This window comes from Salmo salar, chromosome ssa19 (assembly GCF_905237065.1).
Source record: "Salmo salar chromosome ssa19, Ssal_v3.1, whole genome shotgun sequence".
Lineage (NCBI taxonomy): Eukaryota > Metazoa > Chordata > Actinopteri > Salmoniformes > Salmonidae > Salmo > Salmo salar.
In genome coordinates, this window is record NC_059460.1 from 55,647,080 (window position 1) to 55,672,624 (window position 25,545).

Sequence of the window (25,545 nt, forward strand, 5' to 3'; positions counted from 1 at the left end):
TTGGACTCTGGAGCAGTGGAACTGGGTTTGGCAAATGCCAGGAGAACGCTACCTGCCCGAATGCATAGTGCCAACTGTTAAGTTTGGTGGAGGAGGAATAATGGTCTGGGGTTGTTTTTCATGGTTTGGGCTAGGCCCCTTAGTTGTAGTGAAGGGAAATCTTAACGCTACATCATACAATGACATTCTAGACGATTCTGTGCTTCCAACAGTTTCGGGAAGGCCTTTTCCTGTTTCAGCATGAAAATGCCCCTGTGCACCAAGCGAGGTCCATACAGAAATGGTTTGTCGAGATCGGTGTGGAAGAAATTGACTGGTCTCAACTCCATCGAACACCTATGGGATGAATTGGAAAGCCGACTGTGAGCCAGGCCTAATCGCCCAACATCAGTGCCCGACCTCACTACTGCTCTTGTGGCTGGATTTCAAGCAAGTCCCCGCAGCAATGTTCCAACATCTAGTGGAAAGCCTTCCCAGAAGAGTGGAGGCTGTTATAGCAGCAAAGGGGGAACCAACTCCATGTTAATGCCCATGATTTTGGAATGAGATGTTCGACGAGCAGGTGTCCACATACTTTAGGTCATTTTGTGGATATTGGCCATATACCACAAACCCCTGAGGTGTCTTATTGCTATAAACTTGTTACAAACGTAATTAGAACAGTAAGCATACATTTTTTTGTCATACCCGTGGTATACGGTCTGATATACCACAGCTTTCAGCCAGTCAACATTCAGGGCTCGAACCACCCAGTTTATAAAGAGAGGGATTTGACCCTGGGGCAGTTAGTTAGTCTTCATATCACATTGACTCTAAACACACAGATAGTAATACTGCATATAGCTACAGTAAGAAAGATTGTCACATGTAGTTGATCTTAAAGAGTTGTCTTGCTAGGCCACTGCATACATCGGTATTAAACACAGGAAGTTGTAATTTCCAACGTAACTTGATTTAACATAATTCCACATGCTATAGTTCTGGATGGCTTGATAGAACTTCAGGTATTTGAGGAACATATATTTTTTTCCTGGTGCTATCATCCATAGCCAGCAGTCCTTGAGGTGAGACAGGTTGACTTGTCCTGTCCTTGTCATCCAGACAGATGTCTTCCTCCATCTTCAAAGACCCAATCACCACAGACGCTTAAACCAACGCTTATGGAACCCCTACTGTGCCCTGTGGACCACAAGGGGGGCGGTCACATTACCAGTAGCTAGCTAGGTAACCTCAGAAGGATAATCCGTGGACCTGGTAAACCGGTCTTTACAGAGCCTACTGTCTTTACCTGGCAACACAGAGCAACCTCAAACCGTGCGCTATTGTCTGTTGATTTGGTCTGCACGTGTTCCCTCAGTCCAAGTCCCCTGGGCCAATCATCGTTCTCCAGCTGGAGTGTGTTCATCTCCGTCTGTTGTCTCAACTGCTCTGTAACGAGGATACAAACAAGGGAGAATGAAAAATGGGGAAAGTGACGAAATACTGAGTGTTTTAGTGTACAGTGCTCTGCTAGTGCTACCTAACAGTAGCTAAATACTGATATGCTGATATAAACCGCTATAATGATATATAACAATTAGTTAAAAACGGTCTGTTGTCCTCTTTGTTTGTCTTCTCATTGTCCTGGAGGACTGGGATTCTTCAGATGTATCTTGTAGGCTGCGTAGATGCCTCCTTGATGTCTATAAACAAACAGTTAACAGACATGCCACCCTTCCTGCTGGCGTGACCTCAGCTGAACCACTTTGCAACCTCAGAGTCACAGAGCCTGGATTGATTCTCAGTTTCTCAGACCGACTCCCCACTGATCCAAGCCAGACACCCAGGCCACCATCTCTCCTCCTTATATTAAAATATACCAGCCGCCTCTGGCACAGGGCTGGATTTAAGATTTACAGTGGAAAAAGTGTTGAGCTGGTGTGTCTGGAATGTGTGTTGGGTCTGGAGTTTTGCGAGGAGTGTGAGAAAACAACAGAGTGTTGTAAATACTGAGGGTAGTCCCAGCCCCAGATGTGATGCAGGCATTGAGAGAGATGGCTGCTGCAACCCAATCCAGTGCTACTGGTGTCCCAATGGCAGTCCATCACCCCTCCCTCTCTCTTCTCGCTCTCTCTTTCCAGCTCTCCCTCCTCCTCTCTGTTTGGATTTACTGAGATAGACTTCTGACGCTCTGATTTATTACTTCTGATTAATAATTTGTCTTGATTTCACCTTTCTTTGGTATTTGTGGGGTTTATGAAGGCCCTATGATAACATGAAACAAATGACAAATTCGGGAAAATTCTAATTAATTTGCAATTCTCTGTAGCCTTATTTTACATCATTTATGGTATTATCTCCGGAAACCGGATTATCTATAGTGTGGCTATTCTATAATGCAATTACTTATTTCCATATGGCTGTTCAGTAGATTATAAATTCATTAGATTATGTGCATGCGTTTGTATATGCGCTTGTTCATTGTAGATGTTTGGCCTCTGCATGGCATCGTGCCTAACAGAATCCAGAAGGATATTCGGGTAGGCTATAAGCTGCGGGCCTTTACGCAGCCAATCAATTACAAATGTAAGTCCGTCAGTGGTGAGGTGCGTTGCTTAAGCGCTCTCCTCGCTCTGTTTTCTGGCAACAATTACTCAAATGATGAATTCAAAGCTTTGGCCAGAAACCAGACGCACATGGTTTTTCCCAGTCACGTAGAGCGGTATTCAGCCACTCGTCAGTCAGTTAGGTTTGGAGGCTAATTATAGGTCTATTTCCCCCTCATTCTCTCGATGCAGGTGCTTGGTCGGGGGTCCTGCTGTTGGTAGCGAGCTCTGAACCGAATCCGTCATGTTGCTGTGCGTAAAATTATGCCACGCTTGGTCTATTTGGTCCAGGCTGCATGAGTTAGTCGTTCATGAACAATGGAAGGTTGATTTATTCGACTTCAACAGGTTACATTATTACTTTTGGTCATAAATCTAAATAATGTAAAGTTTGAATCATTTAATAAATTCATTCTAATATTCATTCAATCATTTTATTAATCATATCTGGGTACGAATCCCTGATAAAATAAGGCAATCTTTTTTTTTATATATATCTGCAAATAATCAATTTAATATAGCATATTTCTAAAAGTTAAAATTAGCCTTTGCGTGTTCTGTGTATTTGTTTCTGTCTGGTTATGACTCTTTGTTTCTTTTTGAGATTATTTTCTGCATTGATTATTTTATCTAATGTTTCTTGTTGTATAAATGTAGATTTGTATATTATGCCTACAAAATAATTACGTTGTATCAAATTATGGAGGCAATAATTGCACTACTGGAACTACAATAAATCCTGACATTGTGTTTACATGTCTTTTTATTTGCACAGACATTTTACCTTCATTTTGATTGCACAAAAACTATATGAATATGTGCTTGCGTTCATAATACACAAGTTCTACTGGTTATTACAGAAGTTATAGGCTATTATCCCACCGGGCACAGAAGTCAATTCAAAGTCTATTCCAAGTTGGTTCAACATTTAATAGAAATTTCGTGGAAACCACGTTGATTCAACCAGTGTGTACCCAGTGGGATGTATACTTTATAGGAATACTTTTTATTAGTTTACCAATGTTTTCTTAAAACCATATATTTTCTAAAATAAATCAAAAATATTGTTTCCCATAAGCTTGGGACACTTTTTTTTTATTAGCCAAATAATAGTCCTTTCAATGTATGTGTCCAATGAGTCATACTGTAGGTTATAGTAACATGATATGAGTATGTTAAGTGTTACTTATAAATGGCTTAGGACTTTGAATGGCTCTGTAATAGAGAAAGAACAATGCACACCAGAGATATTCATTGTTCACAGAATATCCCCAGCCCTCAAACAGCCTCAGAGGAAGGACCTTAGAGATAGATAGAGGATCCTAAGGCCCAAAAAGCCAGTTTTTGCATGGGCAGCGCCATTGGGGACTTTCACCATTTTGAAGTAGTTAACTGGGTGTGACTTCTTATGGGTTATTAAGGATGGCATAATCATTTTTTTTAAGTATTGTCACATACACTGGAAAGGCGTAGTGAAATGTGTTGTTTTACAGGATCAGCCATAGTAGTACGGCACCCCTGAAGCAAATTAGGGTTAAGTGCCTTGCTCAAGAACACATCAACACATTTTTCACCATGTCGGCTCACGTATTCAAACCAGCGACATTTCACTTACTGGCCCAATGCTCTAAATGCTAGGCTACCTGCCAACCAACCAGGTAATCAGGAGGGATCAGCCAATGAAAACATTCCACAACCGCAGGTGGCAGTAAATCGCCAACCTTGGCTTTATAACTGTTCAGACAACACACTATAGGTAGCAGTATGCACCCTTTCAGTTTGTTTATTAACTCATTGAAGTAGTAGAAGAAAATGGACTACTTAAAAATGGAGATGGTCTCATTGGCGCTGCCCATGCTCTCAGAGACACCATAATGGGACATATACATACCACATGTCTATGGGAAGGACCCAACAGAAACAACATGGCTGCACTGCTGGAATGACAGTGATGGGCTAAGCACACAGACATTAGTGTTCTTCTCAGTCAAGTGGTGCCAGAAGGAGAGATTATGGCGTTCATCCTCTTTGGCATTAGCTCTTTTCTTTCCTAGGGTGAGAACATGAATGGAAAATAGCAAATCCACCTGTCTACAGTGGTATGTGCACTATAATATGTACTGTACAGTATGTCAAATAGTGCAGTTCTGTGATAGACGTTCTGATATCCCTGCCTCAAGTATAACTACAAAAACACAATATTACCTGTTAAAATTAAATCAAATATTTTACATAGATTTTCTATAATTTGCAAATGTATTTTGGGTGCCATTTAACCATAGGAGAATATACAAAAACTCAAAAGCTTTTATTTGCCACAATTAATTAGCATTTCAACTTCATGTGGAAAACAGATACACGTGACGCGGATAATCTCCATTTTCTTTGTTGCTCTGATCGGATCCCATGCGTCCATGATGTTCTGTCAGGGGCAGTGGAGTGTCAGTCACTCTAACACCAACTAGGCCTCAGTCCTCTAACAGAGTCCTGCTTGTAAAACATGACGTGCCCACGGGGGAGATCACAGCATTGCATGAGAACGCGCACTTGATTTTGTAAATGGGCAATGCTGTCACTCCGTATCAGTGCAGCGTGATGGACAAAACGGACTGACACACACACCCATGCCCGTGCGCACCATGTGGGCTAGGAAGACGCCAGTGAGTCTGGGCCTTGCTCAGGAGTATTGTTATTAAAATGTTCCATTGCGTGTATTAAGACAGCCACAGCGAGGACACGTTCCAGTGCTATGACTGCAGGGCTTGCCTTTGTTCTTCTCCCCTAATGCAGACATAATTACAAGCCTTAAAGAGTGTCTACCTTTCCTTTTCTCTCTCTCACACGTCTGCCCCACACCCTGGCCCTCACCCTGCACGATTACGACAGACATTCAGATCAGGGTTTAGCCATTGATTGAGCAACTACGTGCCTTTATAAGCAGCAAGGTACATGTCCATAGGCCTTTATTTTCAGTTTCTGTACATTTGGCCTATTGATCCATTCATGTGTCAAGCTGTCAGTTTCATGTGCAGGAGTTCCATATTGGTTGTTCTCCTGTTTAGAGAATCCCGAGTCTAGGAGTAACACATAGTCTAGGAGTAGCACATAGTCTAGGAGTAGCACATGCTAATTTACCTAATGTGTACTGATCCCACAGTCTATCATTGTCTAGCTGTTGTTTTAGTCGCAGGAAAACTCTTGCACTATTTTAATTAACAGATTGAACAGATACTGTAGATAGTTTGCCATGTTAGTGCTCCATTTTAGTGATGCCACAGGTCATTCATTCTCAGGTCAATTCACCAAGGTTTCCTATTCGGAGGCCTTGTGTGGAGCTATAGAAGTGCTCGGTAACAAAGCCCCATGAATTTCAGCTTTGCTGTCATTTTTTCTGACTTAAATCTTTCTATGATTTAATTTGTGGCTTTGTTCAGGCTGGTTGACTGAAGGCTCTCTTCTGTGTCAGAAGGAAAGGAGGAGACAAAGTCATTCCAGCCCTACCCCAGTGGTGGTTTACTCCATGTAGGCCTAGGGAGGGGTAGCACTGGGTAAGACATGACCTAAATGAATGGGTCGTACACCAGCTTCACACTATATTTTACCAACACCCTCTGTTAACATTTTGACTATAATTAAGTTTAGGTACAGGCCAAATTTCCACTTTTTGTTTTGCTGTAATGAAAAAATATGTACGCCTCTCATCGGCAGGGATTTTTCAAAAAAGATTGATGAAGCATGTGTTGAAATTTGAACATTGTAAATCTCTCTCGGACAAGCTGACTTTCGTCAATATATTCACCTGTATTCACCTCCCAAAAAGTATATGCTAATTAGCCACTAATGTGGCTATCATACAGAACTACAGTACACACGCCTGTCGCAAGCTTCACGTCAATCATCAGGGCCATGATAATCTGGACGAAACTACAGAATAGAGGCAAAGGTAAGAATCTCTGGATTAACTGTCTAATGTTAGCTAAATTTGGTAATGAATAAATTGGCTAATTTTGTTTAATTTGACAATTCTGTGAACTGTCTTGGGCAAGTTTAGAAAGGTACACAATAGCTGTTATCTAGCTCAGTCGTTCCCAAACTGTGGGGCGAGGGGTCGGCAGGGGGGCCTTGGGGAACTCAGTCTGGCTTTAAACTCGCTCTTGAAAGTTCTAATAGTAGAATGCACAAGGTGCAGTTTCAAAATTGGGTCGTGCATCGTCAGTTCATTGCATACCTTAAAGAGCTATTTATATCTTGTCAGAAATGACCAGATCAACTAGCCCATGTCAGCTAACGTTTTTTTATTTTATTTTTGCCCATAGATATTGTTGGAATTTTTTAGTCACTCAAATATCACATGAATACACATTAGACATGGCAATATGTATAGAATTGCAAGAGAATGTGCTTTAAAACTGCAACATTTCCTTTGTACTCCATGACAAAATGTGTTGAACTGCAAGACATAAGCTTTAAACCTGAAAGAAAAACTGATCAATTTGTGTCATGAACAGTGCTTGACCCCATAGAATTAGGGGTTAAATGAATTGATATTCACACATTTGTTTTTGTCATGTTATTGATTCCACATTACAAACCTTATTTGCTCCTTCTCTCTTCCAGAACCAATGGGTGTGCCAAGTCTTATCACCTCTCAACTAGGTAAGCTGTTTCAACCTGGAACACTATTCTCCTGCTTTGTCTGTTTCAGTCATTGCAGGAAGTCCTGAAGATCAGAAGTGTGTGAGGCGTGTTGTCCCAGTCCAGCTCTAACACCTGACTTAAATAATCAACTTAATGAATCACGACGATAGGCTATGATTTGTTATCGGGTATGAGCTGGGCTGGAACAAAAGCTTAAACCCACTCCTGACATTCAGATCTGGATCTGGGGGAGTATTAGATTGTATTGACATATAATGCACGCTCCACTCTCAAGTTGAAATTGAACTTGTTCAAGGTGGCGGCTGCTAAGAAGAAGGGAGCAACAGGCCAGAAGACTGCAGCCAAGGCAGCACTAGTCCACACCTTCCCTGTCTGTTGGGTGAGTGAGTAGTATTGGTTGGTACTGTACGTGCCTTTAGGCTATTGTACTGGCCTGTGTGGTACAGTCTTTCATATGTGTAGTAGTTTGTCGCATTGTATTGCTTAGCGTATCAATTGTGTCAACTTTAAATGTAATCTAAGCCACAGGTTGATCATGTCCTCCATTTTGTACTTGACCTTTATAGATGCAGACCCAGAAGATATTCAAGCAGCACTTTGAGAGCAAGCATCCCAAGTCTCCAACGGTCATTTTACTGGTTGATGTGCAGGCCTACAGCTGCGGTAAGATTCATTCGTACACAGTATAGTGTAAACCACCAAGCTGTCAGCAAAATGCTGTCCTCGCTGTTTAAATTGAAATGTGTATGTCTCAATGCTCTGATCACTCATCGTCTTTGATGTTGTGATTCACAGACACATGATGACCACGATTTGAATGCTGCAACTGAGACGGAATGACGGCGAGGGACACACGCTGAGACCCCGAGTATGGCTGGACATGGGAGAGCCAGATATTTCTGACAACGACCTAAAATGGGTACAGAAGCACACCAGAACCCTATTTTATGTTTATTTTATGGCCAACCACCCCTTTAGCTACCCCTTATTCCACACCAGGGGTGCAACTTTCACTGGAGACGGGGACATGCCCCCCCCCCCCACACATACACATTCTGAAATTGCATTTTGCCCCCCCAGTTTTATAATTGGAATGTGATACAAAATGTATGTGTTACACATCTTATCTCTATAAAGCCACCCTACCCTCATCCATTTTCCCTATGCTGTTTCCTTTAGTTGTTCTTCTCCTGATTTGATAACGTCTAGACTCAGTTACACGCTTCTAAGTGTTGTGGTGTGCTGTTTTTGCTACCTTTTTTTTCCACCTGTGTAGTGCTGTCCTCCTGCTTATTCTGGGGTTCAGACTGTATGCAGCGGTAAATGTACTGCTTATAACTGGCAGCAGCAACATAGACCTAAATTGACAAGAAGGGTGTTGATATAGCTGCGTATTGGCATGGCTTCCTTGTTTAAAATCTGTTAAGTGTGCATTTCTGTTTCTCATTCTTCTGGAGTTGACCTAGTATTTTGTATTAAACCTACCTTACGCATCCAGTTGATTGTCCATTTGTAACTCACACACCAAAAATCACAATATGCTGTTTTACATGTGTTATTTGTGCTGGTCTAATTCCTGTAATGGAAAAGCAGAAGAATCTGTGCGCTCTCAGATAGTAGGCTAATAATAGTTAATGTGATGCTCTTCGATGTCCCAGGTTTGTGGCATTGACGAAGAAATTGTTTCATCTTTACTTCAAGTCAGATGTTTATATGTTATGTATATTAGATTTAAAATATTTATTTAAAACAATGCAATTGTTGGAGTTCATGTGTTTGATGTGATTGATGGATGACTAGGTTCATTCTTGTCAAATAAATATTCTTATTAATTTATGATTAAGGAGACATTCTTCAATTAGTTAATCTCTGCCTTTGAATCTGCAACAGAACAAGTTGCTGATTATTAAATTGGTTTATTATAGCAGTGCGTTCTGACACCATGAATTGAAATAGATTTCACCTCTTTCCTATAGTTGGCAGAAATTGTAAAGGATTAAATATTAGACCTCCACTGGCTGAAGGAGAAGAGAATCTGATAAAATAAGGGTATGTTGCTAATATCATCTATGTAGCTAGCTAGTTAGCTAGCTAGCTTCTTTGCGGAAAACTAGACTATTCGTTGTAAATATCTGACTGATACAGATATTCTGTACAAGATACAAAACCAAATAGATAAATGAGCCAACAAATATTAGTTAAATTAAATAAAATATGGAACAGTACATTAAAATGTTAAATATATATTTCGTTTTTGATCAAGGCAGCTAGTAGCTAGCTAGCGGACAGCAAAGGTGTCATGTGGGAGCTTGCAAGGATTTGTAGTCTTGCATGATGTCTACTTTGATGCTAATTAGCATTTTCGAAGCTGAGAGCAAATAGAGCTGACTAATATTGATAAAGTTCACCTTGCCAGGGAAAGCCTACACAAAACACAGACCTTGTTTGAAGTGGTTCTAAAATCCCCTATAGGAAAAATGAATGGTGACAAAACGATTGGAACCATTTCCATGTTTGACTACTAGATTTTATGGGTATTATGACAACAACACTGCGGTACTCTATTAGTCTATGTCATGTCTGGTAAAATGTTAGATATTTTGTGTATGTTTGTTATAGCAATGTTGAGATCACACAAAAATGTTTACAGACATCATAATTGTATTGTTGGGGCCAAGCAAAGAAAAACAACAACAAATGATGTATGTCTACTTAGATCATTATGTAATTTTTTAATTGCGTGACAATAGGCTACTTCAAAAATCTGGAAATTTCGAGAATAAAGTTATATAGAGAAAGTCAAAATTTCCAAAATAAAGTCAAAATTGTGAGAATAAAGTCGGTTATATTTCAAGATTCCAGCAGGGAATTTTGGTTAATTGCTTGCATCCCTGGCTGCATTATATGACCTGGCTCTAGTAAGAAGGAAATCTTTGCTCTTTTAACAGAAAATAACCATATTATTATAAGTATTAGGATGAAGAGGTTATGCTGCAGATTGTGTCTTTTCAGGAGGGACCACACAGACTTGAATGACGTTTTGGCGTTCGTGCAAATTGAAATCAACTGTTCTGTACGAAATACATATTAGGAACTTAATCATTCCTACTCTTCAGACCTCACCCCTCCCCTAGTCAAGTATCAGCTCAGCACTAGTCAGGTATCACTACTCCTTTTCAACCATCACCCCTCCCTTAGTCAAGTACCAGAATTCTAACATTGTAATAGGGTTAGCCCAGATCCAGGAAGTGAAGTGGTTGTGTTTACATGTGGCGAGTTGAGTGCCAATGACATCCATATTACCTAACAACATTGTCATTGAAATTAATTTAATCATAGCTAATTATGACGATAACCATTCATAATTGCCAGCTACATTTTCCCAGTCTTGTACCTCCACGTGTTGTTGTTATTGTTAATGTTGTTGTTGTCGACTCTTAGCATGCATTTCGGCCAATGGAGAAGCTCATTATTGTGAATAAATTAGTGCAAGGGTGGGCGGTGAGAAGGATAACTGACGCTTGACGAGGGCAAGCATGATAACTGACCAATGCAGGAGTGAGGAGGATGGAAGAGGAGGGGTGCTAACTGACCAATGTAGGGGTGAGGAGGTTTGAAGAGGAGTGGTGACTCTTGACTAGTGCAGGATGATGCCTGAGGGGTGAGGTCTGAAGGGAAGGAATGACCCGAATCCTAACATGTATCCCGTACAACGCTGTACTGTTCTCTGTACTGATTTCAGCTGTCGCATGGGATTATGGATGAGAAAAATATCCTGCTGTACCCTACTAAAAATGAAAAAAGTTTTTTACTTTATTCTCGAAATATTATTTCTACTTCATTCTCGGAATTGAATTTCGATTTTATTCTGGAAATATTGCGACTTTATTCTGGAAATGTAGTAACTTTCGAAATGGTAATTTTGACTTTATTTTAAAAAATGAATATAGGAGACACACTTTATTTTGGAAGTATTTTGAGTTTTTGAAATACTACAGTGCAACCCCCCAAAAACGTCGTAGTACCACCCAGCACGTTTTTTTGTTATTCTCTTCACCTGGCCCTTAAAGGCTACTCTTCCATACTAATAATTTATGAAAGTAATTCCATAATAATGTCAACATTATACAAAATAACCTATAAGCTTCTTTCCAATGGATTTCAGTTTAGGCTCAGTAAAGGGTGGGATAATCTTGGCACTTGATAAAAGGGTGCAAAATGTATCCTTAATGACACGCGTTGCCTCTCATTAGCGGTTAGCAGTGGTTAGCAGCGAGTGAGCCTTTACCTTGTAGGCTACATAGGCCTACTGAGCCAAACGGTGTTATGATGGTTAATATCTAGGCCTAATGATAAAATTTGTGCATGCATCACGGAGCTGTCAAGTTGCGAGCTTTGCTGTGAGAGATGAGAGAGGGACGTTCTGGGCTATTTTATTCTTCCACCACCATGATGCTATCATGCTGACAACATTATGAATAGGAGGACAAAACATAGCCTATAGGTAAATCTAGCCTAGGCGATTTTCAATGTCACCTTGATGTGCATGAAAGGCTTTGCTAATACTTGAGTTGGTTTTCAAACTTTAACTGGCGCCACGGTGAGAATTACAGCGGACTGACATATTCAAAGAGCTGTCAAACTGCTGAGATGGGATTAAGAAGCTGGTTTGCCTAGGGGGCAGGTAAATTCACCAGGATTAGATATTTATATCGTTCTTTCGATTGAGTTTGAATTGGTCGTTCTTATTGGAATTATATCCTTTAAAAAAAACAGGTATAGGCCTAATAGGATAACATTTCCATGACTGAATATTATTTATAACGTTTAATATTAGGGGTTATTTATAGCCAACTGTTGGTTATAATTTCGTAAAATACAGGATAACTAACCATAGCGTGAAATATGGTTGATAACGCATGTGCCATTTTATATTATTGTGTTAGTCCAATTAAGATCAACAATGCACCTGCCATGTTTTCATTAACATGTTATAACTGTCTATAAATGTTTTGTTAAATAGCCCATGGTTTAGGTTTATAATTTGACTGCCAGAAAGTTTTTAATTTAATGTCTATAGCCTACATGGAAAATGCCAATTCCCATTGCAGGCCTGTAATGTCAACATAAAAAAACAAATAGCCTGTATCTGCATCTACTCGAATGAGAGTAAAATATAAATATCCCTAGGCCTATACTACTATTTGTTTTTGGTATCTGATCGGTTGCGGTTAGCGGACTTTACGCCTATTGGCAACAAGTGACCGCTCAAACCCAAAATCCCTGCTTGTCTCAGGGCCCGCATCCATTTTCAATTATACTTCTAAAACTTTGTGCTGTTTATGCATTGAACAGTTTTGGAAGCCTAATCTAAACAAATCGTATACCAAAGAATGTCCAATTACACATACATAGGAGGTCACCTAATTGATTTGCAAAAAAAATATTATTGCAAACCATTTTTTATTAAAAGTATGCGATTAATGAATAACATTTCCACTTTGAGTTTACATGGAACGGACCTTTACCGGTAAAATTGTTCTAAATGCCATTAGGCTATATTTAAATTATTCATTAAATATAATTCTGGACTTTCTGTTTAAAATAAGTTGTTTATTATGTTATGTAAATCAAGCCACGCACAGTGCACAAAATACTGTTTATCAAATCGTGTACATTACATCAGTGGCTGAAGGAGTGCATTCGAAAACATATGTTAATGAACTTAATGAGTTTTTCCCGCAGGCTCGAGTGACATCGTAGTTGCTCCAGACCAATCAGAGCGCGCGCTGATGGAAGGTAGTGGGTTTGAGGCACACCGGGTCTACATGCAGGAGGTGTCTGGAGAATATTGTGAGGTGTAACCTACAAATGATGTGAAGAAGGATTGCCTTTTATTTCGTTTTTATTTCGTTTCACAGAGCCCTGGATATACATTTTATTCGTTTGGAATACATGTTTTAATACAGGCAATGTTATTGAGTTAATGTTGGATCCATTTACACTTTTCTTCGTTATCCGACATTGCTCAATGCATTCCTCTTTAGACCGACGGTTTTATGGACTTCTGTATTAGCTAATGATGTCTATGGGTTTCATGCCTGATCGTTTGAATGCTTCAGACCCCTCCAAATCTGCATTTTTAGAGTTTGGGTACGAGCATCCTGCGCACCAGCAGCATTCCCAAGGAATCTCTCATATCTACCCCGTTAATGGCTTACATTCTGCGGGACATTCTCAACACGGTAGTCCCTTCTCCTCCAGCGCGTCCTCCTATGGCCGCTCCCTGGGCTACGCCTACCCCAGCGCGGTGAACACTCATCCCCCAAGTGCCTACATGCCCTACCAGCACAACAATCACAGTTTGGCGCACTCCAGATTAGAGGAGACAGGTACGTGTAACATCAATATCTGCTTGTTCGTCATAGGCCTATAAAATGTTTTGTCTACAACGCCAGTGTGCAAATGCAGCGCGCTATAGCATGCGTGCAATGTTCCGGTTAACCGTAAAAGGAGTATGGATTGTATGGAAGTGTTCTTTAAAATGTATTGAAATTGTAGGCTGCATATTATCAGACACTTCTTTGTAGGCTACGGTAGGCCTATAGCCTACCCCAGATGTAGGTCCTACGTACATTATAAAGCTGTGAGTCTGTACATATTTGAAGTTTACAAAAAATGGCAAAAGGCTGTCCTAATCAAAGTTGGGTTAAAAGGCAATACATTTAAAAAGCTATTTACAGTCAGCGTTATGGTAATCAAAATGTTTTCGAACTTGAAATGCATTTCAGGCATTTGGGGTTGTCTTTAGGCCTACTACTAATGTTCCATAATAAACACAGATGGTGTCATTAATTTTATTGACCATAATTTTCTGCGGGTTAGCGCGATTATGCATGAGTAGCCTACCTCAGAAACAGACGTTCGTTTTTACTTACATCATTAGTCCAGATTAACAAAACAATTCCCGAAAAAAATAACCTTTTCATCTATGCCCAGCACTATGGGCTTGGTCTTTATTTAACACTTAAAAACATTTTTTTTCTATGTCAGTGGCCTTTCTAGTTAATATTTTTTATTGACTGTATATTGTTAAACGCTGGCGTTTTCATTATATAGCATATCTGACATTTGGGCATGCAGCCTGAATTCCAGGCCGTGAATTTCTATGTTGATACGAACTCTCAAGTAGATAAATAGGCCTATGTGCAGCGAATAGGCTTAGAACAAAATATAACAATATATTACATTTAATCTATTCTGAAACCACATAGGCTTCCTGATGTGCAGGTGGGCCTTTATATCTTACCCAGAAACAGGCCTTCTCATGAAGTTGTTTGTAAGGCTATAGGCAATGGGTTTGGCTAGGTTCTACATTTGAAATTGACAATTTCAAACTAGACTAGCCTATATAAACAAACATCTGAGTCCCTGGATATAAATATCTGTCTTCCTCATTATATGTTTGAAATATATCCTATATCTAATTGTATGATTATACGAGTTGCCTTTCTGTCGCAGTCGAAAGGAAGTTCAAACGCGCGATAACAACTCTCCTGTAAATCGTTTCTTCTGCGCTGATGTAAAGTGGAAAGTTGTAAATCAAAGTGAGTAGGCTACGACAGACTAGGCCTACTAGGCTACGGTTCAGTGCAGCTAGACTGAAATTCTCTTCTCTATCCACAGACCATGAGAAGTCTACAGTGATTGAGAACGGGGAAATTCGCCTGAATGGTAAAGGAAAGAAAATACGCAAACCTCGGACCATCTACTCCAGTCTTCAGCTCCAGGCGCTCCACCAGAGGTTTCAGCAGACACAATACCTGGCCTTACCCGAGCGCGCGGATTTGGCGGCAAAATTAGGTCTGACCCAAACACAGGTGGGCTAAATTAAACGCCGTAGTCTACATCAAGAGTAGGAAGTTTGCTTTTAAAACGATGTCTTATTTCAGTAGGCTAATTACCAAATTATAATAAATGAGTTTTGTAGTGTTTTATTTTCCAGGCCATCCTTATGTTCAGGCCTTGTGTTTTTATTTATTTTTATTTAACCTTTATTTAATTAGGCAAGTCACTTAAGAACAAATTCTTATTTACAATGACGGCCTGCCAAAAGGCAAAAGACCTGCGGAGACGGCGGCTGGGATTAAAAATAAAAATACATAACATAAATATAGGACAAAACACACATCACGACAAGAGAGACAACCCAACACTACATAAAGAGAGACCTAAAGACAACAACATAGCAAGGCAGCAACACATGACAACACAGCATGGTAGCAACACACAACACAACATGGTAGCAGTACAATCATTGTTGGGCACAGACAACAGCACAAAGGGCAAGAAGGTAGAGACAACAATACATCACGCAAAGCAGCCACAAGTGTCAGTAAGAGTGTCCATGATTGAGTCTTTGAATGAAGAGCTTGAGATAAAACTGTCCAGTTTGAGTGTGTGCTGCAGCTCGTCCCAGTCGCTAGCTGCAGCGAACTGAAAAGACTCAGGGATGTGTGTGCTTTGGGGACCTTTAACAGAATGTGACTGGCAGAACAGGTGGTGTATGTGGAGGATGAGGGCTGCAGTAGATATCTCAGATAGTGGGGAGTGAGGCCTAAGAGGGTTTTATAAATAAACATCAACCAGTGGGTCTTGCGACGGGTATACAGAGATGACCAGTTTACAGAGGAGTATAGAGTGCAGTGATGTGTCCTATAAGGAGCATTGGTGGCAAATCTGATGGCCGAATGGTAAAGAACATCTAGCTGCTCGAGAGCACGATTATCTGCTGTTCTATAAATTATGGCTCTACATTTTATTAAGTAGGCCTAAAAAACCAAATGGTTTTTAACAATTAAAGTGGAGTGCCGACAAGCTATAGGTACAAAACACCGAATTATTTGTTTTAAATAAAACATGTATTTATTTAACTTTTTCCTTATTCATTTCAATCTTGGAATATCCATTGTTCAAATTTGCTTCAAATAAAATCTAAGATCTAAAACGCTCACATACTTGAACTATGCTGCGAGGCTAGACTATACGTACATGTGTGCACATATTAAATTAATATCCTTGTTGACAGAAGTGACAGAGAATTAAATACTATGCAACGCTGTCTAACATCACTATGACAAAATGTTTCAGAAATGTTGACATTAAACCTTTGAACGTTACAGACAGGTTAACTTTTGAAAATGTAACACTAATACTTCCACAAGTTCATATTTGTGGTTGATTGAAGAAAAACACAAAACAACATTTCCCCTTGGTTGAATGGGGATGGGGGTTAAGATGGATCACGGATCTGTGGGTATTATTGCGGCTTTCTCCACTGCAAGACCAAATTAAACGGCTAATTTGAGAGCTTTGCTATGTCAATCTCTTAATGCAGCTTTATTCTCTACACATATTCTTAGTCTTATATTACCATTGTGGCTAAAACCTTCCATGAGAGCTGTCTGTGGCTTTAAGCAAACACAACTCAAATTGCAATATTGCGTCTACAAATTGGTTCTGAGTTACAGAACGACAGAAATACATTTTGCCACTCTAAAGTATACGCCTGTGTGTTGCCTTTCTAAACAACAGTGTCTCGCAATGTTTTCCTACAATTACCAACAATCTTTTCGATAAACTAATGTTAAAACACACTTACATACATTACCGCAGAAATGCATATACAGTAAGTAGTACAATGAGGACAGTGGGCACATACGCACACGCACATTTGTTGGCATTATTCATTTATGTCAGGTGAAATTATGACATCTAAGGAGGAAGTCATGGCAACCATTTCCCTTGGATCGGTAAACATAATGGAAGGCACATAAACAGGTGGTGAGCATAATGTTTTCCGTCCAACATCTCACCATGCACATCTGTCTCTTATGGAATCAATCTTCAAGCCTTAAAGTTTTGCTCAATATATTTTATAGGCCAATCTTCTATTCCAGATCTAAATCAATAGCGTTTATATGTAAAAAATAAAAAATAAATAAAAAAAAGATAGGCAATCCCAGGTTGGCTGAATTAAGCTGTCATTCAAAACATTCCCTGGCAAAATCTCTGAAACACACCATCCTATCTGGGTCTGATTTGGATTTGTGTCCTGTTGCCATGTTTGAGAATGGTTTGACCACCTCGGGCTCTGTGGCTTTTTATTAATATTTTATACCGTCGTAAAATCGATCAAAATTGCATGTTGTTCTGACTCAGCACAATAAATAGAAATGCAACTGACGTCCCTCCTTTTTTACAGTGCTGTATTAAAGCTCTTCAGTGGCTTTTTTTAATTTACTATATTTTTAGCATGGCATTGTTGTTGTCAGACTCATGCATCATTGGCCTCATAAAATGTTGAACAATGGGGGTGCTAGCATTTAATGAACTAGTGAAGTGTCGCTCATCCATTTAGCTGAATTGCAAAATGGTTCTGGACGAAGAAATGTGTTCAAATTATAAGACGTTTCAAGAACGAATGCCATCTTGAAACCGGGCCATTTTCCTTTCAAGTTATTATGGCCCAAATGTCAATGTAATTTCGAAATGATAAAATGTGAATATAAATATAACAAGTGCCCTTCAAATGAAAATACTTTCTATTGTGAAGAGAATTGTTTAATGATTGCGGTGGTGGTGGTGGTGGTAGTGGGGTGTGATAGCGTAGGCTGTAAAGTGCGGCTTTCCCCTCATATTTTATTTTTTCTCTTTTTAGGTGAAAATATGGTTTCAAAACAAGCGCTCGAAATATAAGAAGATAATGAAGCACGGCAGCGGACCGGAGGGTGAACATCTCCACAGTACGTCATCTATCTCTCCCTGTTCACCCGGCATGCCCCAACTTTGGGAGGTGTCAATGGCAAACAAAGGGACCCCTATGCACCCCAACAATTACATGAACAATTTTGGTCACTGGTACCCAAACCATCACCAGGATCCTATGTCCAGACCTCAAATGTTATGAGCGAACCATCTCAACACATTGCGCGGTGCTGTAAAACCCCACCCAGCCATTTAGAACATTTTAAAGGCCTAAAGGCCTATAGGGTGCCTATACCCAAACGCAAACGTGTTTCATCTATCAAATTTGAATTGTGTGTATACGTGTGTTAAATGGAAATTGTAGTTTTTTCTTTTATTGCAGTGTATGTTTTTGGATGACGATTTGTTATGTAGGCCTATGGTTATTTCGTATGTGTCCACTTTACGCACTGTTCTTTGGATTGGAACGGATTTGGTGAGAATTGTGCTGGCAGGTGGAAACATGCTTATGATTTGATTCCACCAGGGTACATGCACCTGAATATGTGTGTCGACTGGTTATGACCGTTTTATTGATGTGATTAACAGGAGTGCCCCAGTCCACGTTTGGATTGCTAGTCTCAGCAAATATGAACTCATTTTGCATAATAAATGTCAGAATTGTTTGATATAAACTGTATTGATTAACCGCGTCAATTTTTGTGAAGGTGTCAATTGTTTTTGATCATTTTAAAGTGCTTTGTGTGACTTATATAGCCTGTTGGCGATACACCTGCAAACCTATGAAAATATGTAATTTAATCAAATGCATGAGTATAATCACTACGCTATTACAATTATTATACACCGCAGGCCAAGATGGAGTAATAGCATACTGTACTAATAGTTTGCCCTTTTGCCGTGACATTGTCTTGGCAATGCCGTGACATTGTCTTGGCAATGCCGTGACCCGGAGTTGAACTGAGGTTGCTGCGGTCACAAAGCAAAGTACAAACCACTATACGATCACCGTGAACTACCAGGGCTGGTACGTCTGCGGGAAATAGTGGGCTTTTAACTCCAGCCTGCAGTGACGTGGACAAGCATGTAAATAACAGCAGCTGTTCGAGCCCAAGTTGGAATGATTCTGTCTTGATATTCTATCGAAAAACTACTGTCTGCATAGGAGCATATCTTTCTTAACACTATAGAACCCAATATGTCTCATTTTGTAGAGTATTCGAAATACATTATGATTACACGCGTGGTTAGGCCTATAAGCACTAGCGGTTCTGGGGGCAGGGGGAGCCAGTGCCCCTGTGACAACAATTTTGGACCCCCTTGTGGCCCCCCTAAATGTGGAGTATGAAATAATTTTTACATAACTCATTTTTGCTATCGTTCTTTTTTAACATCGGTTATTAGACAGTGGCAACGCGGGACACTAATTTAACCCACACATTTTCTAGAGGGACGGCTTTAGGCGGAACACAACAGTATCGTACCACATGCATCTGCAAGTTTGCCTGCAATGCAGTGAAGAAAACGATATGGCAACAATAACGTCTAATGTAACTGGCCTCTCTAACAGTACAACTGTCCCCAGCTTGGCCCCCCCAGTTGAAATGGTCTAGAACCGCCACTGCCTATAGGCCTACTCGTCAATAACGATATAGGGCTAGACTTCTTTCAGATTAGTTACGCCTACAATATTGGAAGCCATCATTGTTCAGTATAATGTATTTTGTTAGATTTTTATTTTATTTACATTATGAATATGACAAGAGCCGTGCCATTGGTCTTTAATCTGAATTGCACATTCACTATCAACAATTCGAATCTTTACGGAAAACCAATCAAATATTCCTTTTTAAACATCATAAATTCATAATTGTGTTTCTTATTAATGTACAGATTATGCTTGTTTTGCTTTCACGGAATTTCAAATGCGAGCCCCTCTCGGTACAATTAAGGAGGTCAAAGGTTTACTCTCAGAACATCTGGATGAGTGAGAAATCGTCAGTGCTTCGTTGAATGGACACACCTATTAAGGTCATTTCGACAGTGCTTGTTGAAGAAAGCTTTCATTCGTGCGGGATAATTACCAGCTATTCAAAGTCTACAAAATAGCTCTCCTCATAAGTGGAAGAAAGGACGAAAGTCCACGAGGAGAAATAGGCCTTGTCCTAGTGTGGGGACATGGAACATTTACCACCATTGGTACGAGACAGGTGTTCGGCTATACCAGCAGGACAGTGGTAACATGTCACATTAGATGTTTTCTTAATTTATTAAATAGTAATTAGCCTACATAGTCATGACACCAGTAAATACAACTTTTCCAATCAGGTGTGGACATTTTCACGTAGCCTATGAGAAAATAGACAATTGAAGCATGTTCATTCAATTACAATGGAGGGGGAATCTTTTTCTGCATATTTTTGTTTACACCGTGAAATTATAAGAGAACCCTTCCCGTTTTGCATTTTGCAAGAGACGTATAAGGATATTAGGTTTCCCTCACTTTTTTCCCCTCACTTTTTTTCCCTGTTTGCCTTTTTGTATAACAAAAGAAGACGTATTGAGTAGAAGGGAGCAGGCATTGCCACATTTCTAACTGAAGTTTCCCCCTATGCCTCTCTCTGGTTAAATCCAGGAAGAAAACTGTGTTTGTCATAATAAAATGATAAAATAGTGTATTATCTGATCACGAAGCAGTGTCTGATTAATAGTACTTCGTACTGATTTGCACATTCTGGCGTTTAAACTGTTTAAACATCGGGACCAAGCTATTTATACTGATTCAAACAGTATCCACTGGAGTGAACTGATCTTAATTCAGCATGGTGCAAATTGCGTCGTGGTGAGCTTGATTAATGATATCGAATGCATGCGTTTTGGAAGCAAATAAGTATTTTCTTATTTTTCACTCATCACCTCTTGTTTTCAGGGTCTTGTCAAAAATAACGTCAGTTATCCTCTTATAGTTATGTAAAATCCATCATGAACATTTTAATTTACTTGTAGCCTAAACATGTAAGATTACTTGAATTATTAATGGCATTCAGGGTTATTTTTATTATAAGAATATTATATGGTGGTTGTTTTTCAGCGTTTTTTTGGGGGGGTAGGTATAAGATAAAATAGCATGTCGAGTCTCTTTGAATGTGATGTCATTTTGGGGCCAAGGCAGTGATGACCTTCTGTGACCTTGTTCAGTTCACAGAACACGACATACTTTAATCATCCTTTAAAGGTTATCTGCTAAATTAACAATATTGCTCAATTATTAATACAAAATTTGATTAAATACAACACGATTTGTTTGCAGAGATGTTTATGAATACCTTTTGAATAACTTTTGTTTTTAAATCTTAAACTTAATTTTCCTTAATTGTAAGATTTACATTTTAGCACTATTGGAATCCAATGCTTGATTATAGTTCGTTTTGTATATATCATGAACAAACAATATGGAAATATAGAAATATAATAACACAGGATGAAACACTGACTTGCTGTTAATTCCCCAAACTCATACCACCACTGCCTCAGCGATTATTATAGACATAGACTTACCTTTCACAGGGGTCTCCCGATGCCATATAGTAGAAAAAGGGGAAAAAACAAATAGCCTTATGTTCCCTCTCCTGCAACAAGAGGGAAGAGAACTATTGTGTTTCATTTCAATTTCCTCGCCCTGCATTCTTTCTTTATATACACCCCACTTTCCCTTTATCCGTGTGCCCTGGGTAGAAGAAGAGGAGGCAAGTGTTGCTGAATGAAGTGACGGGGCATCAGACAAAATTATAGGCAATTTCACATCTCGAGATTAGAATAATGGGTGCTCAAATTGGACAGACAGAGTAGGGCCTTTCAAACAGGGCAATTATCAGGCAGATTCAAGGGAGACTCAAAAGACTGTTCATGCGACAGACATTGTAGGTTACAGAAGGGGAAGGGAGAGTGGGAGATGGTGATGATATGGATAAAGTAAGTTATAACGGTTCAAAGGCCTGGCTGGCTTATCAGGATCGGATGTGCACTGTAAACCCCAATGTGCTGTCATTACTCAAAACTTTTTATGAAACCCCTTGCACTTATATCTGAGTACAGTTACATAACCTTTTTTTTTTTACTCAAACCATAGTCACTGTGACCCTGTAGGGGGTCCAGATTTGACTTGTATCAGCTTGAAAATGTTAAGTAACGCCCCCACCAAGCCACGCCCCCAATATAATTTCCCAGTGTGCCTTTCATTTTTAAGTGAATTATGGAGTTATCAGCTATGACCGCGTGTGTTAGTGACAGAGACATATTAACTTTCAGTCCTGTGGCCTTCACCAAGTGAGTTCCTAAGCAAATCTTATCATTATAATTAAACTCTTTATGACAATACATATCTCTTAAGGCCTTATTTTGAGGCCTAGCAAATTTCTGGTAACTTTCCCCAAATTCCCAGATTAAAAAAAAAATTCTGGTTGAAGGAATTCCAGGAATCTTCTGGAGAAACTGGGAAATACACAAGAATTTTGCAACCGTAACTGCAAGTCACATTCTGCTGGTTTGCAAAGTGATGTGTAAATTCCTTTTAGAATCCAGCCAAAGTTAGGATATCCAACAGTTGGAATTTTTATTCACCTGCAACATGCATTCATAATGATTGCCAGGATTAAGAACAGTGTCAAGAAACTACCTAAACCATTTAAACTGGAAAAAAACATTTCAGTAAGGAATACAAAAAATCGAACTAAATGATTGCATTAGTTCGAAATATGTTGTTATTTATCTTTCTGTAGCATAAGATTAATCAATCAATCACTCAATGTACATGAAAAACAAATATATTAAAAACAATTTTAAAAAATCTACCTGCAAAAAGTTAATTTGTTGTCATTCATTTAAAAAAATAGAGTTGATGTGACTTCTCACTTAGTTTTGAAAAGGAATGACTTTTCATTGACTTTGAGTTCAACTTACTACAAGTATTTGAGTTAAAAATGCCTTGGGGTTTGCAGTGTGTCTGGTGGATTTTAATTGCAGGATAGCAATGAGAAGGAAAATGGGGATGTTATTACAGTAAATCCCAGTTGCTTTGGCGGCAGCTGAATAGCAGAGCTGCTTTATGGTGATTATTGTTATTAACTTGAGTGATCTGACATCTAGTGTAATTGTGTGCAGCTTCCCGTTTGGAGAGAATGACCAGGTTTGGTTTCATTTGAGGGAATGGTTGACTCCTGGGCACAATGCTACACTTTGGAGGGATTAGATTTATGACACACACACACACACACACACACACACACACACACACACACACACACACACACACACACACACACACACACACACACACACACACACACACACACACACACACACACACACACACACACACACACACATCCCATTTGGCACAAACTGGTTGAATCAAAATATTTTCACAAACATACACACACACAGAGAGAGAGAGAGAGGGGGGGAGACAAACTTCAACCTTTGCACACAACATAAAGTGAACAATATGATGAAACTCCCATCAATGTTTATGCTGGCAGCCTCCCAGGTAAATGCCACAATCACGCTTTATCAAATCCACCAATAATCACGATCTAACTGGCTTTGGTATCACCACCTTCCATAGCCCTGAGGTCAACTGGGGTTCAGGAGTCCACAGCGGTCAAGAATGCCTTTCTCATTTCATTTACATTTTCAGCAAAATTGTGCTGGTGAGTGATTCCAATGCAAGGGGGAGACATCAGGCTTTGAATAGGTGTGGGCAGCTGCAAACAGTCTTTCCATGGCTACATTTGCCATCCTGACTACATGTTAACCCCTAGTTCAACCCATTCCCTGGAACCCCAGAGACCTCTGTGACACCGTGCTGTTGACTGTTACTGTGCTAGGGGAGGAGAAGAGCTCAGGATCCTTGGCACAATCCCTAATGATGGCTGTTCTGATGTGTTGCCATGCGGTGTCACATTCAAGTTCAACAGTTCATGAGCAGCCAGGGCACTTATACTTGTTAAAGTTTTGAAATGATATAGACACCTTTGTGAAAGCTTCGGCCCACACACACCAACCCAGAGCCAGAAGCCACCCGGTGCATTTGTCTTCAGCAGAAATAGATCCCCTGACGACATATAAGCAAATAGCGTGTCCATGGGCCACACAGGGAGGCACAGAGGGAAGGTCATGTGTGTATATTTGAGATGTCAAAGATAGCATATATATATATATATGCTATCTTATATATATATATATATATATATATATATATATATAGTGTGTGTATCATGTCAGCCATTTTGGATCATGAGACTTACAGTAATAACCCAAAGTAAATTCATGTTACTGTAATTACAGGCAAATATAGTCAGTGATCGTATGTGGCTTGAAATTGGATGGTAATGACTGAAGTGCTGTATGTGGCTTAATGGGTTTTGAAAGTGAATAGTTTTTCAAGTGTGTTATGTTGCATAGTGAACTCAATTGAATTTCAGTATTTAAATTATGTAATTTATTCTTATTACAAATTTCAAACAATTGTATTGTGTAAACAACTGGATTTTTTTTTGTTTTGGGGGGGGACCCAACATGCAACAGTTAAATAAATATATGTTATTTATACTAAGCCTACAGAATTATCAAATCTCTCCCAAGTTAAATTGCTTTGTCTGAACATTCAATATCACATACAAATTCAGTAGATTCCTATACAATGAACATCAAATTGTTATACATCTCAAAACTACAAAACGTTGGGGTCAAGCGCAAGGAAAGTATCCCTAACCTATCACTCAAGCAGATTACTGTAGCCTACCCTTGAGAATGGAGAAACGGAGCTTCCCAATGGGGAAAAAAAATCGGTCCTGATGTGAGCAAAAGCATAGCATGGCAGATAAGTAAAAACACTGTACTTTGTAAAGCAATTGTCTTCTGAATCTGATTGAAGAAAGCAACGTTCAAAAACCTGTTAATCGCTCTATTTTGAATACAGTTCAAGCAAGCCTTGATTTATGCAATATGCTGCCATTGTCAACACCTACTGCTGCAATTATTGCACCGGCGTAGATTTAGGTTACATAAAATTCATAATTCATTTAAATTTCCCCTAATATCCGAATAGTCAACATATTATGTCCTTCAGATTCCACAGAGTGAATTTGCTGTACTTGTAAATTATTTTTGTGCGCAATGGCGCCCATGCAGTGCAGTAGTGTCGTTGCTGGTTCTATCAATCACAGCTCTAGTGGTTTGTATATCGTATGATTTTAGCAAGATACTTGATAATCTTGAGGTTATGTGGTCAGTGTTAAGGGCATGCGAATTAAAAAGAAAATGGAAATAGAGACACCAATTATTGCAGTTTGTGATATCAAGTCAAATTCTTATTATGTAAAATACGATATGTTATCTATTGCACAAATTATGTTATGAAATACCTTTGACATCTTGCCAATATATTACATTGGTGACAGTTTTATTTAAGAAATGTGATGATTGATGTTGAAATTTGCTTATGAGATAATCAAGTCCTCATCTTTTTTTCTCA

General features: G+C 39.4%; 1 protein-coding gene and 1 long non-coding RNA gene across 2 annotated transcripts; one reads left to right on the forward strand and one right to left on the reverse strand.

Moving 5' to 3' along the window:
- Nucleotides 1–222: 222 nt before the first annotated feature.
- On the reverse strand, nucleotides 223–21,771 carry LOC106579264 (uncharacterized). The gene is made up of 3 exons (XR_001322617.2): nucleotides 21,570–21,771; nucleotides 1,289–1,428; nucleotides 223–1,179 (listed from the first exon to the last, which is right to left on the reverse strand). It is a non-coding gene; the product is annotated as an uncharacterized lncRNA (long non-coding RNA).
- On the forward strand, nucleotides 13,075–18,689 carry dlx4b (distal-less homeobox gene 4b). Its single transcript, NM_001140834.1, is given in 3 exon segments — nucleotides 13,075–13,636; nucleotides 14,931–15,124; nucleotides 17,965–18,689. Coding segments are annotated over 3 exon segments (756 nt in total). The 5' UTR covers nucleotides 13,075–13,323; the 3' UTR covers nucleotides 18,214–18,689.
- Nucleotides 21,772–25,545: the final 3,774 nt, after the last annotated feature.